General features: G+C 39.2%; 1 protein-coding gene across 1 annotated transcript in view; it reads right to left on the bottom strand.

The window, feature by feature from the left end:
* The window catches only part of ccbe1 (collagen and calcium binding EGF domains 1), a 410,340-nt gene that overhangs the window by 37,136 nt on the left and 356,663 nt on the right, over window positions 1–16,541 (bottom strand). Inside the window, exons 4-5 of the mRNA XM_069924029.1 lie at window positions 14,984–15,118; window positions 6,641–6,778 (exon numbers count right to left, since the gene is read on the bottom strand). Coding sequence (XP_069780130.1) covers window positions 6,641–6,778; window positions 14,984–15,118 — 273 coding nt within the window. The remainder of the gene's footprint in view (window positions 1–6,640; window positions 6,779–14,983; window positions 15,119–16,541) is intronic.

A 16,541-nucleotide genomic window follows, 5' to 3' on the forward strand; every position in this document is an offset into this window, starting at 1 on the left:
GAGAGTCAAGAGCCCACAGGCCATACACAGAGGGCCATCTAGAAACTGTTCATTGAAAATGTTGAGAGGGGATGGGGCTCTTAAGTTGGCATGAAAGTCCAGCCCCAGAGGCAAGGGGGCACAGAGCTGCGGCATGGCAAGGAGCCTGAAGTGTTTGTAAACTGTGCCTTCAACAGTCAAAGTCACACTATAGGACCCGTGGACGTCTGCTGTATGGGATTTGGATGTGAGTGATATCTTATAGCTGACTGGCTGCACTTCGAGGGATAAGTACTTAGCATTATCAGAGTGAATAAAGCTTTCTGTACTCCAACTATCAAACAAACAATCGATTACGCGGTCGTTTACCTGGACATCCATCATGTCCTGGCGAGTTTGTGTGGCCCCTCTTGGTTCAGGGTGACGGAAGACAATATGGACTCACTGTCCAAATCTGATGAAGGCCAAAGTTCCCAAAATGGCCACTTGTTGTTCACCCGTGGTGCTGTAAGCCTGAGAAGACTTGCACATGGGGTCACTAGACTGCAGAGGGTATGGGGCTGATCGCATTGTCTGGGGTGGTGTCTAGCTGCATGCAGCGCTGCTATGTTTCACGGGTGGGTTAGACTTACATACTTTTGTGTAATGACCCCTTTTCATGCTTATTGCACATACCGCTTCCTTGGCAGGGTAACGTTTCCTCTGGTGCTTGGCCCTCAACTCGCTGTTTCCTGGTGGCCACTCTTCTGAGATACTGGATCTTCAGTGTACTCATGGCTTCCACATGCGATTTGGCATCATTGATCACTGGGAAGACCAGAGGTCTGATTTGTGAGAAGAGGATTTTCAATCTGTCCTTGTCTGCATTAACAATGTTTGTGGTTGCCGTCTGGAAGTCCTCAAAGCATTGTAGCCAGAGTTCAAATATGCTCGGGGCTTCAGAGGATCGAGGGTCCATGTTGAGTCTCTCAGTTTCAGGTATTGCTCCATTTTCTTTGAAAAATTGTAGTCAATAAAATTGATGAACCATCAATCACCACAAAAGACTGGGGTTGTGAAACTGATCGGCTTTTATTAACTATGGACAGCAGCACCAACCAACCTCATCATGACAGGAAGACTGGGGAGAATGTGAGGGGTAAAGGATAGGATCAGTCTTGGGAGGCGTGTCCAGCCAGCAGTAGCCAATCGTAGTATATCAGTGGTTTACCACAGAACCCATATCCCCCCCCCACCAATACACCAATTGCCCTACAATCCCCATACATTTTTGAAGGTTAGGAAGAAATCAAATCGCCCTGCGGAATTCTGCACAGACAAGGGGAGAACGCACAAATTCCTTACAGACAGCATCAGATTTTACTCCAGGTCACCAGAGCTGTCATAGAGTTGTGCTGGTATGCTAACCATGCCATCTATTCATTTCATCAGAAGGAAAAGCCATCCAGATTGGCTCCATGAAACCCATCTCAATCTCCCACCTTGATTTTCCACGATGACATGTCCTGATGACATTTAATACCAGGTAGCAAGAAGACAAATCTGCTTTACTCTTTTCTGCACAGTAAAAGACTGCCACACGTGGTACAGTTAATGTAGCGATTAGTACAGTGCTATTAAAGTGCCAGCAACCTGGGTTCAAATCCAGTGCTTTCTATAAGGAGTTTGTATGTTCTCTGCATGACTATCTGGGGTTTCCTCTGGGTGCTCCCATGTTCAAAAAATATATGAAGTTTGTAGGCTAATTGGTAAATTTGGATGGCATGGGCTCGTGAGTTGAAGGGACTGTTACTGTGCCCTGTTGCTAAAATTGAAACAAATTTAAAAAAAAATACCCATTATAACAATTAGTTTTATTGAGTTTTGTGTTACATGCTAATGAATTGCCCTTTTAGGTTGCTGAGCCAAGTTCAATGTTAAAATTTATTTCAGAATAGATGCATGACATCACAAAAATGAGATTCATTTTTCCTGCAGGTTCTCCTTATCAGTAACTGTAAACAATACACAAGTAGAAAGACACATTTACAAAGAAAGAAATGTAAACAAACTGTGCCATACAGAAAAAAAAATCAGTGATAAATAATGTGGAAAGTAAGAATCCTTAAATGAGTCTCTGATTGAATCTGTTATTTAGGAGTTCGATTGGTGGAGGGGTAGCAAATGTTCCTGAACCTGGTGGTATTAATGTTGTGGCACCTATACCTCTTTCCTGATGCCAACAGCAAGAACAGAGCATATTTAGCTTTTCCAATGTGATCATAGCCACACCCAACAGAAATTTATGTAACACTGTACTAGAGTGATTCTCATTGTACTGTTTTGCTATTTGCTGTCAAAGAGGAGTCCTTAGTAAATTGTGCAAGAAGGAATAATTTACACAACTATTGTTGAACTAAGCCTCACTTTGTTAGTGCTTTCACACTATTGGAAGACATTCCCTCATCTTTTCAATTGATCTCAAGGAATAAGAGCAGGAATTCATGTGGTCTAATCTTCTCTCTTTCATGATTGTGTAACTTTTTTCCAAATCATCTGAAGGTGGTTGTAACAGCTCAGAAAGGTTTGTGTCCAAATGTGTCAGTGAGAGCGCTCAAGGACGATACTGTGCTCTTACATGTTGATGTCCTCATATAATTTTAGACATTCAATAGCTAACCATGAAGTAGGTAACTTCTTGTACATGTACATTTTAAATGGATAATGTTTGACAGCCCAATAAAAGTTTATTTTGAAGGCCTGATGGTACAACATTATATTGTGTGAGATGCCCATTGCAGAACACATGGAGGAAAGCAGGATACAGAAAACATGGATACAGTGAGGGAGTAGGATCTGGGGTGAAGTGAACAAATACAGAGCTTTGGTTGTAAGCTGATTGGATCCTTGAAAATTTGAATAAAATTTCTAAGATGTGGAAACAGAAAGAAAAGGTGGTTGTGGTCTACCACTGGTGAGAACATGAGGAACATGAGAACATGAGGAAGGATTTAGCCTTGGTTAGACATTCCCAGGTTGCACCTGGGAAAAAGGGAAGGTTGTGGAGCTCAGGTAGGACTGGCATAAGGGGAAGTTTTAAGTTTAACCATTTCCCATTGCAAGTGTATATTCAGCCAGAAATTGTTTGAAGGATGATGCAGCATGTCTTACATGCACAAATAGAAGCCAGGAAGCATTGATCAGGCTTGCATTGCCTGGAGACCCTGGTGTTACAGCACTTCAGATGCAAGATGAATCCAGAAGCAAAATAAGAGACTCTACCACCCTGAATATAAGCTTGTGATTTTATTTATCAAAAGTTTCTTAAAATACATTAATTCTCAAACTGCACTGAATTCTCATACTACCCAATAGAATTTTAAAACCCATGATTTCGGGAAGGTGTCTATGAATCATGAATCATGAATTTTAACAGGATATACATTAGAAGGTGTATAGAGCTTGTATTCAGTCAGGGGACTCAAGTGATAAGCCACTGCCTCGCACAAAAAGGCCAAAGATTAAGACACACCAATATGTGTTCTTTAACAGTGCTGAGTGCCTCAATGTGTGGCAATTCAATTTTAGTTTGTTCAAGTTGAAATGAAAACCAGAACCCTGTTCCACCTGTAACTGAATGGCAGACAGAGAAGAGTCAATTTTCTTGCTACTATCCCATTGTCAGTTTTAATTTTTGGTATAGTGATGTATGCATACTGGTGTTTAGTTTAAAGACCAGTGTAGAAGCTCAGCATTCAGAATGGAGCTTTTTTTAAAATTTTTATTTGTCTGCTGGGTTACCACACCTTCAAAGAAGATAAAAATTTGAGTATGTTATCACAAGGACCCAACTGTAGTTGAGCAAAAGGGCCTATATCCATGCTGTATGACTCTATAATGTAACCTATCAATTAAAAATATTTAAATACATGATTATAACATACATAAATTCTTTCCTCTCTTCAGTCTGCAATCTCATTGGCTACCAGATTCTATTAAACATTGTTTCTTTATATATAATGTGCTTTTTGCACAATTTACCTCAAGCCCTCATTAAGTTTTCCAGCTATTCATGAATATTCCTTTAAGCTAAAGAGCACAGTTGTATTCATTTGTTTTTGGATTCCTTGCTGTGGCATGTTTGCTGTGATAGACCAAAGAGTTATTTTAAAATGCACATATATCTGGGTGATAGGATCCTTAGTTAGAACAACACAGAATATTTTGATGTGATTTTCCTTAAAAGATTTTGAAATTGTGAAGTTTGTAAGTTTTTAGTTCAGTGGACATATTGTTCTTTGCATCTTTTTGGCAAGGTTCAGATTTGTTTCGCCATTTATGCTGAGTTACCTGGTCTCAGCCAAAGAGTTAGAGCAGTTGAAAACTTGTCCATGGTATGCCTGTGGTAGAGGTGGAATTGTTGGCTCTCATTTCTGTCAGTCATTGGTGTACAATGTCCCTGATCCAAGAAGGATATACAAATGCAATCAAACTCACTGACAAACTCACTATGATCAAGCACACTGCTGTCACTTACCGAAGAGGTCCTTTCTACAGTAAGTCAGTGTTTTTAGCAGCGGAGCAGAAAATTGGACAGACAAAAATTAAAATCCCCATTTTAATCTGATGAGGTATTGAATATACATCAGTTATTATATACATCAGTAGAAGGGCAAAAGGACAACTCCAGCCTAATTATTATGCTGATAAGCTGAATGGTCACTTACCATTCTAACTTCCTGTGAGTTCCTTGTTGTGGTTCTGAAAGAGAAATGTATAATGGTGTCACCCTAGTTCATAAAACCCAGGGGGACAATTTTCAAATTTCCCTTCAGTTTATTGCATCATCTTGGAAAGCAAATTTTTCATGAGTTAGGGTGAGGTGACAGCCCTGGAAAAATGATTTCAGACCTTCAAGTTCAGGATCCAACACTTGGAAGATGTTGCATTTGCTGGTAACCAACAAAACATCTATTCTAAAAGGTGCCTTTAACCTCCTAAGACCAACACTTCATAGGACACTGTAGCAAGATTAAGAATTAAATACATGTCCAACTCATTTCAACAGCAACTTAGTAAATGGGTAGACTTGAATGGAAATTTAGATTGGATTCAATTCTGGCACTAGAGCGTGTACCATATTATCCAACCCTTTTATTTGTGGAATGATCATTATTGGGATTGTAATGTATGTTTGCCTGTCAATTGACTTACAAATAAAGCATGATTCTGTCCTTTAGCAAAATTATTTTGTGCAATATTACCAAACAGACCACCAAGGGAGTATGAATGAATTTAATTTTGCAGAACTTTACAGATGGAGAAGTAAGGATGTGTATATTATGTGCCATCCTATCTTTTTCAGGAAGATTCACTCAATGCAGTGCTCTTGATGTCCTGTCTTTCACTGATGTAGTGTGGGAAACGTGCCTGTCCATTAGGCTTATTAAGTTCTCACAAGCAGAAACCTCACAATGACCTCATATTGATTTAGCCTTTGTTGAACTTTGATCTGCCCTGTCACTTGCTTTTTCCTTTGGTGCACATACCTCCTGCAGCTCCAAAGTCTCAAAAGACCTGAAGGCCTGGATTTCTAGGAGGCAGGATCATCCCAAGACCCTTTGACATTTCATTAATGTCACAGGACTTTTTAATTGTTTGTAAAGGTGTCTAATAATTAATGACATTTTTAAAATAGTTCAACAGATTTAAATAATTTTAAATATTTAAAAATAATAAAAAAATTACCAGAAACAACCAGAAATTAATGATATAAAAAGGAAGAAACAAAAAAAGTAAAGAACCACTTACTGCACTTACCTTTATGATCAAAGTGGCCAGTCTTATTTAAATAAATAGGGTCCTATTACTTGCACTAGCCTGTTTGGTATAAAGCTATGACGACAGACTCAAATTGTTACTAGTTTCTCATCTCAGAACATTTGAGTTTCACTTTTGGACACAATGGTGAATCCAGTGTAGCAGCCAACAGTCCACTTGCTCATCTTGATGTCTGTCTTTCATGGGCATGGTGGCAGGGGCAAGTTAATCTGTGCGCTACCCCGGCTAGGAGGCTTTAACCTATAAGATTTTAACTCTGAGTAGAAACACTACTAATTTAGCTGGCATTTTAATGTAAAGTAAACAAAAGCAAATATTGGACTATCACAAGGCAGCATGAAGTGAAAATTTACCCTCAGAGTTTTTCAGTGTTGCTTTTGGCAAGGCTTTCTTCAGCAATGGTTTTCAACAACATTCTAACAGGCAAAAATGTTATTGCAGGTTTTAAAACCAATTAATTTTCACTTCAATCCTATTTGATAAAGAACCACTCATTTACATTTTCCCATTCTCAAAAATGTTGGTCCTGCAGCAATCAAATGTTAAAATGAAAATTTTCAAATAATTTTTGATAGAGAAATGACTTTACAACCATCGATAAATCTTCTAACATTGTTTACCTTCCCTTAAGTAGAGTTATGCATGGTTCCTGGCAGTAGCAGGATACCTTGCAAGGACATACAAGTAAAAACATTAGAATGGTAATTAACCCTTCAGCTTATCCTACTTGAATGAATAAAATGGAGTTGCCCGTCAACTTGATGGTTTATGTGTGAAGATTAAACAGAATTATAAAATAATCCGAAGTTTCAATCTTTATACACATTAGTTCACAGCTTACCACTTTCAATTTTGCTGCATGTTTTCCCATCCTCTTTGAGATAGAAACCTTCCTTGCATAGACATTGATAACTCCCTGGAATGTTGAGGCAAATATGAGAACATACAGTCCCATTGCTTTTAGTACATTCATCAATATCTGTTGATAGACAAGTAAAACACACCATAAATGAAAGGTCTGAAGTACATTGCTTTAAAATTATCAGTTTAAATCATATTTTTCCTGCTTCCATTATAGCTCAACTAGTCAATATAGCAACAACTCAACCGTGAGAAATCGAATGTTCCCTGGCCTGCTTCCTGCTCTGCTGTGAGTAATGGATCTCAGTGGAATGGCATAAGGGAGGCTAAAATTAATCCCAATATTTCTGTACCAAGAAGAGAACGTTTGGCACAAGTTTTGTTTTGAATAACTGCTGTGTGGCCCTCAATAGATTATCCATCCTGACCCAGACCCACATTTTCTGGATCATTTCTCAATAAGGAAGCATAGCACAATTCTATCCATTCAGACCTGGATGAGGTGAACTTTACAAAAGAGGAGAGACTGGGAGGGAAGATTGGAATATTATATCTGTTGGCAGGAAAGGAATGAGTGTGGCTTTCAACAAGAAATATGCTGAAAGAGAGTTGGAGATAGGCAATGACATGGATATGGACACAGCTCAGTGCTGAATTTAGAGACATTAAACAAAAAGCCCACAGATGTTGGAGGACTGGAGCAATACACAAAATTAAATGCGTTGGAAGAACTCAGCAGGTCATGCAGCCATGGAAAGCAATAGAAGGTCTTGGATCTAAAGCGTTAATTTATGATTGCTTTCCATGTTGCTGCATGACCTGCTGAGTTCCTCCAGAACTTGTTTTGTTAATTGTTTGAATTTAAAAGTCATTTGGACATGTATATAGATGGGAAATTACCAAAAGGATGCAGGCTATGTGCAAGCATGGACTAGTTAGGCTGAAGAGCCTGTTTCCATGGTATATAACTATGATTCTATAATTATTAATGAGGTGCCAAAGCTAGAGTTTTCTTAAACCTGAATCAATGGACTGGGAAAGGGAAAGAGATAGTAGGGTGAATACTTGTATTGGGATAAACATTACAGATTTGTCCATTTTACTTGGAAAAAAAACAGTATTTTTCCCCAAAAAATGGGATAAATCAAAGGCCAGGCATCCATGTTAAATGGTAGGGCACTAAGGAGAGGAGTAGAACAGAGGAATCTAGGAATACAGATACATAATTCCTGGAAAGTGCTATCACAGGTATATAGAGTTGTAAAGAGAGCTTTTGGCATATTGGCCTTCATAAATCAAAGCATTGAGTATAAGAGTTGGGATGTTGTAGAAAAGATGTATAAGACATGGTGAGGCCAAATTTGAAATATTGTGTGAGTTTTGGACACCTAATAACAGGAAATTTATCAATAAGACTGATTTACAGGAAAAGGTGAAACAGGATAGATTTTATTCCTTGGAACATAGAAGAATGAGGGGAGATTTGATAGAGGTATACAACATTATGAAGAGAATAGATAGAGTAAAGGCAAGTCGGCTTTTTTTCCTCTGAGGTTAGGTGAGATACAAACCAAAAGACATGGGGAACTTTTTCACATGGAGAGTAGTAGGAGTGTAGCTGCCAGATGAAATGGTGAAGTGGAATCTATTTTCACAGTTAAGAAAAGTTTGGAGAGGTACATGGATGGGAAGGGTATGGAGGCTCAAGGGTGCAGGTCAGTGGAACTAGATAAAATAATAGTTCAGCACAGACTAGAAAGGCTAAAGAGCCTGTTTTCTGTGCTGTAATGTTCTCTAGGTTAGGCAGCATTTATGAACAGAGAAACAAAGATTCATTTGTCATTAGAACTGTAAAAGTGAGAAATAATCATGTTTTAATATCATCTCAACAACTTTAGAGATTCTTGAGTCTGTGATGGGATTGCTCTGCACAACATTTCTAATCAGTTTCCTGATTTTCCAATCTATTATCACTTTAATTCTCTGCCCCACTCCTGCTTTGTTCTGATCTGTCTGTCCATAGCTTCCTGCATTGTTTAGATTGTAGTGATAGAGTGCAAGTGACACTCCTGACCACTATAGGGAGTCATAGACTAGTTTGTTGGATTCAAAATTAATGCCTCCATGAGGTCATGTCTGTGTGTGTTCTAGCTAATAAATATAGATGTTTTAAATGAATCCAAGTGTCTTTATTACAATAAAAGAAATATCAAATGGTACCAAGAGTGATAATTAGTTATAATCAGCAGAGATATGGAGAGTGTAAAGATTCCCGATGATGTAATTTGGACTGGAAATGTTGACCATGAGTGGAGGTTTTACAAATAAAGATTCTTGCTGTACCTGAAAGCCATTGAACTCAATAGCAAATGTGATGCATGGAAGATTGCACTGCAACTTACCATGATGGGATCTCAAGCACTAGAGGTTTTCAACACATTAGCTTTTATAGGGGCAGCTGACCAGGGCATGTTCGACAAGGTTATCGAGATGTTTGGTGAACACTGTTCACTAAAGAAAAATGAAATGTTTGAGAGTTATGTGGTTCAATCATACACGTAGCTGCAGGGTATATAGCTTTGATATATTTTTTTAACTGATCTGAAATGAAAAGCAAAAACATGCAATTTTTGATCACTACAAGATTCAATGATCCATGATCAAATTGTGTTTGGAATTATTAATAAAAAAGTGAGAGAGAGGTTCCTGCAAGAAACAGAGCTTACATGAGCTCAAGGTATGAAGATATGCCACACCAGTGAATTAGCAGCACATGAAAAAGTTTGGTGAGAGTACAAATGACAGTGAAAACGAAGGCTTAGCTGTAGCCACAATGTGTGTCCACTTACACAAGCAACACTGAGATATAGGAAGCAACAAAATGATGGCATTCAATTGTAAAAGATGTGGCACTAAACATGCACCAAAACAATGCCTCTCTTATGGAAAAGTCTGTAATAAGTGCAAAGGGCAGAATCATTATGCAAAGCAATGTTTTTACAAAGGGAATCAAAACAGAAGTAAAAGTGTCTACACTGTACACACGATAGAATAAACTGCCGTCAGGAATACACTTTTTGTTGGCATGGTGGTGCAGGAAGATTATAAACCAACACACAGAACAGCCAAGCATGAATAAAGCTGAGCAGGATTAATGTACTGCGTCATTGCATACAAATGGAGCAAATATTCCTTTCAAGCTGGACACAGGGGAAAAAAGTCTATTTGATGTGTGAGTGCAACATCAGGGCAAATCCTACTCAGCTCAAAGCCTACAATGGACAGAGCATTGACATGAAAGGTCAAGTAAACTCAATGTGAATGTTAAAGATAAAGAGCACACCTCAGGTTCGCAGTAGTCCCAGATGGACACAAATCACTACTCGGTGACAAAGCATGTGAAAACCTAAGCTTAGTCAAGAGTGTGTACCACATTAACAGCGCCAATGCGCAGAACAGTGTAGAGGAAATACTGGATTAATTTCCTGACATCTTCACCTTCACCTATAAGATACAATTAAAGGAGAACACACAGCTATTAGTGCATGCCTAACTAAGGTGGTTTCCAGCACCACTGAAAGAAAAGCTCAAGCAGGAACTCAACCAAATGATATCACTAGGAGTCATAAATAAAGTAGAGGAGCCCACAGAATCCACAGAATAGGTGAATTCAATGGTGTGTGCCGAAAGAAGAACTGTGACCTACGCATGAGCATGGACCTAAAAGATGAATGCCAATATAAAGAGAGAACATTATCAAATTCTGACCATGAATGAAATTACAAGTGAAATGGCTGGTGCAAACTTTTTCACTAAATTGGATGCATCCCAGGGCTTCTGGCAAATGAAACTGTATGATGATAGCACATAATACTGTACATTTAATGTACTGTTTGGCTGATACTCCTCTCTGAGAATGCCTTTTAGAATTTCCTCAGCTCTGAAAGTGTTCCATAGGACAATGAAACAAGTCAAGTCAAGTCACCTTTATTTGTCATTCATACCATGCTTGCATAGTAAAGACGAGCTAGTGTTTCTCCAGGACCTTAGAGCATATTTACATAAATATAGGTTAGAATAGAGATTCAACACATTTAAAATCATGAAGGAATAAATGGGGCACACGTGTACATGGATGACATGATCCTACGGGGATCCACACAAAAACACAACAAGAAACTCATCAAAGTGCTATAATGCATCCAGAATAATGAATTAAAGTTAAACAGCGAACAATGTCAGTTTGGTGTGAATGAAATCCCTTTTCTGGGAGATAAACTGTCAAGGGAAGGTGAGGAGCCAGACAAGAGCAAGGTGAAAGCAATTTTAGAGATGCACAGACTCACTGACAAAAGAGGCATATTGATGGTTCTGGGAATGATCAATTTCATTGGTAAATTCATACAAAATTGTCTTCCAAAACAATATACCTAAAGAAGTTTGGAATATTGTCCACTTGAAGTTAGGTACATTGTTCACTTGAATTTGACAATGAATTCAAGTGGACAGCCAACCACGAGGAAGAATGGAGATGAAGAATGGGGATGAATAAAGACCATTCTAACTACAGAACCAATGCTTTTGATGTTCTTTGTCAAATCCAGATGGAGAAAAATATCTATGGATGCTTCAAAAGATGGAATAGGTGCCGTACTACTTCAGGCTGTGGGAGAAGATTGGAGGCCAGTGGTATACACATCAAAGACGATGACAACATCTGAATATCAATATGCACAGATCGAGAAAGAGTGTCTGGATCTGGTCTATGGGTTTCAGAAATACCAGTTATGTGTATGGTCTACCAGCATACATGGCAGAGACAGACCACAAGCTATTAATAGAAGAATCTCAGTGAGATGTCACTGCAAATCCTAAATCTGATGATGAAGCTATGACATTATGACTTTGGTGCGATATCCAGGGCAACAACACAGAGTGAAGCACACACAGTGGCAGATTAACCATTAGGCTGAGTAGACTGAAGCCTAGGGGCCCAGAGGGTAAAGGGCCAGAACTGCCTGAGATATTCCAGTACCTTTGTATATATTATTTTTATTACAAATACCATTTTGTTATCTAGATTAGGGTCCAAACATATATAAACATATAGAAGTAAGAAAGTGATGTTTTTAGGGACTTACTTCATACTGCAGGCTCCGGCTCCCCATGAAATTGTGTTTATCATCTCCTTGACAATGTTATTTCGTCATCACCCATCGCACATCACAATGAGTCAATCTGTCAATCAATGCTTGTGTTTGTACATGCGCATGAGTCTGAGGTCTGCCTCCTGTCCTGCTGCAGAGGACGGTTCATGCAGCGTCACTTACGGGAAGTTGAATTTTTCAAAAAAGACTCTCCCTTCTCCTGTGTTATTTTGCATTGAGACTTTTTTTTAGAATGTATTTTATTTATCCTTTTCTAACTAAGACTTTTCAAATTATTCAAAGCTAGCAGACAACTTTTGTCAAGTAAAGTTTTATTTGTTTATTTTTAATGAAGTTTTTCCTCCCCTCCTCCAACCTAACACCTACTGGTGCATTTCCAGCACATACTCAGCAGATAAATTTAGAATATGTAAGGGTATCGTGCCCAAAGGCTAATAAATGGAACAATTTCACTTTATTTAATTCAATGAAGGGTTGGGGCCAGAGGGACAAGTTTAGGGGTGGAGCTTACTAAAGCTCAGCCTAGAGCCCGGGTGGTAGTTAATCCACCACTCAGCACACAATGAGAGTTCCACAAAGACAGATCTGAATCTCCATGTGAACCTGATCACTGAATCTCTTCTCATATCTGACATGAAATCCAAGGAGATCGCAGCTGAAACAGAAAAGGACACAGTTCTACAGATGGCCATCAAGAATCTGAATGAAGGTGAATGTCAGCCATACTGCAATATCAGAACTGAGCTGAGTTTTGTCAATGGGCTTCTAGTCAGACAGAGCAGAATTGTCACTCCTCAATCACTTTGACAAGAGATGCTGAAAATGGTGCATAAGGGCCATCTTGGAAAGGAAAAATGCAAGAGAAGGGGCAGAACTGATGTTTATCGGCCAGGGATAAACACTGACATTGAAAGAATGGTTTCAAGCTGTCAGACCTTTTTGAAACATCACGCAAAGCAGACAAAGGAACCCATGATAATAACTAATGTACCAGCAGAACCACGGCAGAAAGTTAGGACTGATTTGTTCCACATGGATGGAAAGAATTACTTGCTGGCTATTGACTATCTATCAAACTATCTGGAAATTGTGCTGCTTCCTAACATGTCTGCTGCTTGTGTGATCTCTACACGACATGGAATTCCTCAAATTGTCTTCAGTAACAGTGGACAATGCTACAGTTGTAGAGAATTCCAGAACTTTGCAGAAGAGTATGGTTTTTTTTAATATGTGACTTCAAGTCCTCTGCATCCACAGTCAAACAGGAAAACAAAGGAGTTCACATAACAGTTGCTCAAGAAAGCAGAGGCAGTGGCTCAGATTCTTATCAAGCCCTAATGAGTTACAGAGCTTTGCCACTTGAACATGGCATGTCACGAGCTGAGCTTCTGATGGGATGAAGACTATGCACTACTGCAGACCCAAACAAGAACAGAGATGTCAAGGATGTCAAATGGAAACAAAAGTGACTGCAATGGAGGCAAAAAGCAAACAATGACAAGTCAATAGGAAGCTTAGGGCCACAGGCACAACATGACACAGTGAGGCTCAGAGATTTCAACACTTGGGACAAAAAGGCAAATGCTCGGAGGAAGTAAATCCAAGATCCTACACCGTCAGAACAATGGATGGTCAAATACTGAGAAGGAATCAAAAGAGCCTGCTGAAAACATGAGACACTGCAGGAACAGACAAATGCAGAAGATTCAGCCTGCACAGCAACAGAGAAAACACTACTTGTGCCAAACAGTAGTGGACCAGCAGATCAACATGTGTTATCAAAGCACCTGATGGACTGAATCTCTAAAAGAAAAGGAACAGCACAGTTTGTGCTGCTGCTGATGTTTGTGTTTATGTTTGAATTTAAATTGAAATGAATACTGATTAGTGTGGTGTGTTGTTAGATTAAACATCTCAAGGAAAGGGGATGTAGTGATGGACTGCTAGTGATACCCCTGACCAGTAGAGGAAGTCTGAAACTAGTTTGTTGCAGCTTCAGTTGGATTCAAAATGAATACCTCCACAAAGTCTTGTCTGTGTGTGTTCTAGGTAATAAATATAGTTGTTTTAAATGAACCCAAGTTTCTTTAGAACAATGATACCCAAGATCACCTCATCTTTCATCTGGGCAGGCTCGAATTTTTGGTAACTGCTTTTTCCTCTCTTCTTTCTCCATATATGTCATTCATTTTTTTCTCTCTGCCTCAATCTGCATGTTTTTAAAAATACTTTTATCTTAATAATGTTGATCTAGAGCTCTCACAGACATTTCTTCTGTTTGGCCCACTTCCCCCTCCTTCCAACTCACACCTGAGCCTTTCGCAACTTGACTTCCCACATTTCCAGTTCTGATGAAGATTGCATGATCTGAAATGAGATTCTGTTTCTTTACTCATTTTTGCTGCCTGATCTGCTGAGTGTTTCTGGCATTTTCTTCTTTGATTACTTTAAGCAATCAGCGGTCAATTGAATTTAGATGCAGATAAAACTATTAATTTTGAAACAATGATTTTGATATTTGTTTTGAATGCCATTTCACAGCTGCATAATTGATGATTTTACAATGTCGACAGCATCGAGTCCACGCTGCTGAAGATCCAGCTGCGCTGGGTGGGTCACGTCTCCAGAATGGAGGACCATCGCCTTCCCAAGATCGTGTTATATGGCGAGCTCTCCACTGGCCACCGTGACAGAGGTGCACCAAAGAAAAGGTACAAGGACTGCCTAAAGAAACCTCTTGGTGCCTGCCACATTGACCACCGCCAGTGGGCTGATCTCGCCTCAAACCGTGCATCTTGGCGCCTCACAGTTTGGCGGGCAGCAACCTCCTTTGAAGAAGACCGCAGAGCCCACCTCACTAACAAAAGGCAAAGGAGGAAAAACCCAACACCCAACCCCAACCAACCAATTTTCCCCTGCAGCCGCTGCAACCGTGTCTGCCTGTCCCGCATCGGACTTGTCAGCCACAAACGAGCCTGCAGCTGACGTGGACTTTTTACCCCCTCCATAAATCTTCGACCGCGAAGCCAAGCCAAAGAAGAATTGATGATACACCAGTTATGGAAGTGTTTTTAAATAGATGCTTTAAGTGATCATCTTTGTGCACATGTGATTGCTATTGGTATGTGTTCACCAGTTCAAGTGTTTATACAGACCAAGACAATAAGGTTTCTCTCTATTCCTGTGCTTCATACGGTCGAAGTAGTATCCTGGGTAGCATGTGCATAGCACTCTGCCAAAGTTGTCAGTACATTGTTGTTCACATGGAGCTCCAGAACATACATCATAATCTGGAATAGAGGCAAAAAGATGAGAGTTAGTACTGAGTGACCAAAATAACTCGTGGAGAACACAAATTGAAACTGGAAATGGACTATCAACCCTGTATACTATAAGTGTAGATACTCTGTCTTGGGTCTCATCTGCTCTTATAAGCCAGCTCCAAGTAGCTTTTAATTCTCAGATAATTCAGAAGTGTATCTACCTCTATTTTAAGTAACTTTACACAATATTCTCAATAAAGAATTTTAGAGATTCACCATCCTCTGAAAGAAGAAATATCTATGCACCCAATTTTAAATGACTTTTAAATTGTTTACAATTGCAACAATGTTCCCCCTACCCCTAGTGGAAGCATCTCAGCATATTTGAAGATGAATAAAATATCTTAGGAAGAATACAATCAGGCTTGTTAGGATTATGATCAAATAATTGAAACAAAGTACACCCCCTTTCCAGAGAAACACAAGCGCTGCAGATGTCCGAAATATCTGGGTAAACAATAAGTATCTGGAGGGACTCAACAAGTCAATCAGCATCCATGGATAGAAAAGGCCAGTTAACAGTTTAGGTCAGGGCCATTTATTGAAACTAAGTGTCCTGACCTGAATTGAATATCCCTCTTCCTGGATGCTGCCTGATCCATCAAATCCCATCAACCTCTCAATTCTAAACAATTTTGTCAAAGTTTTCATCAATGTAGTAATCTTAGGGCTTTCATTTTGGTTCTTGCACAGCAGTGGATCTCAGGGAAAAGTTCAGTCTCTCTGGCATGAATTTTCACATTCACCTTAGGGTCGCCCTTGCTTATACTGATCAGTTGTCCCCTTTTTTATATCTTACCTTTTTTTATATTCATATTAAGAATTGTTACATTTTTACTCATTTCACATTCTCACCTCTGATCCTTGATTTGGGTTACTCCCAAAAAAATGCAATGACATTGATTTTACAATGCCGGAAGGAACAGCTTTGTTTCAAAGATCTTTTTCTCTCAGAAGTGACATAATCTTTTGGAATATGTTACAAGGCACTGATAGGCACACCTCTTCTAATCTCCAGCCCTAACCCTTCACTTCCCCATACTTTTCAATTGATTTCCAGGTTCTAATCCAGTTCAGCATGGCAGACATAGGCAGTCCAGTTGACATCTCTGGAACAGGTCACACCACTCTCTAATCAGAAAAAAAATAGTTTCTCAATTTTTTTTTAACTCCCGTTCATACAGATTACTTAAAATATATTTGGTCCTGCAAGAACTGAGGGGAAAACCCATGAGTGACCAAATTATTGCCCAACCAAAATTGGGTCAAATTTGAAATTGCTTGAAAATACCAAAACAAATTTGTAAGACAAAATTTAAAAAAAAACCTCCAATCTAAAATAAAAATAGCAAATAATGAAAATACACAATGGCTCGTGAGGCAAAACGAG

Source organism: Narcine bancroftii, chromosome 3 (genome assembly GCF_036971445.1).
Source record: "Narcine bancroftii isolate sNarBan1 chromosome 3, sNarBan1.hap1, whole genome shotgun sequence".
Lineage (NCBI taxonomy): Eukaryota > Metazoa > Chordata > Chondrichthyes > Torpediniformes > Narcinidae > Narcine > Narcine bancroftii.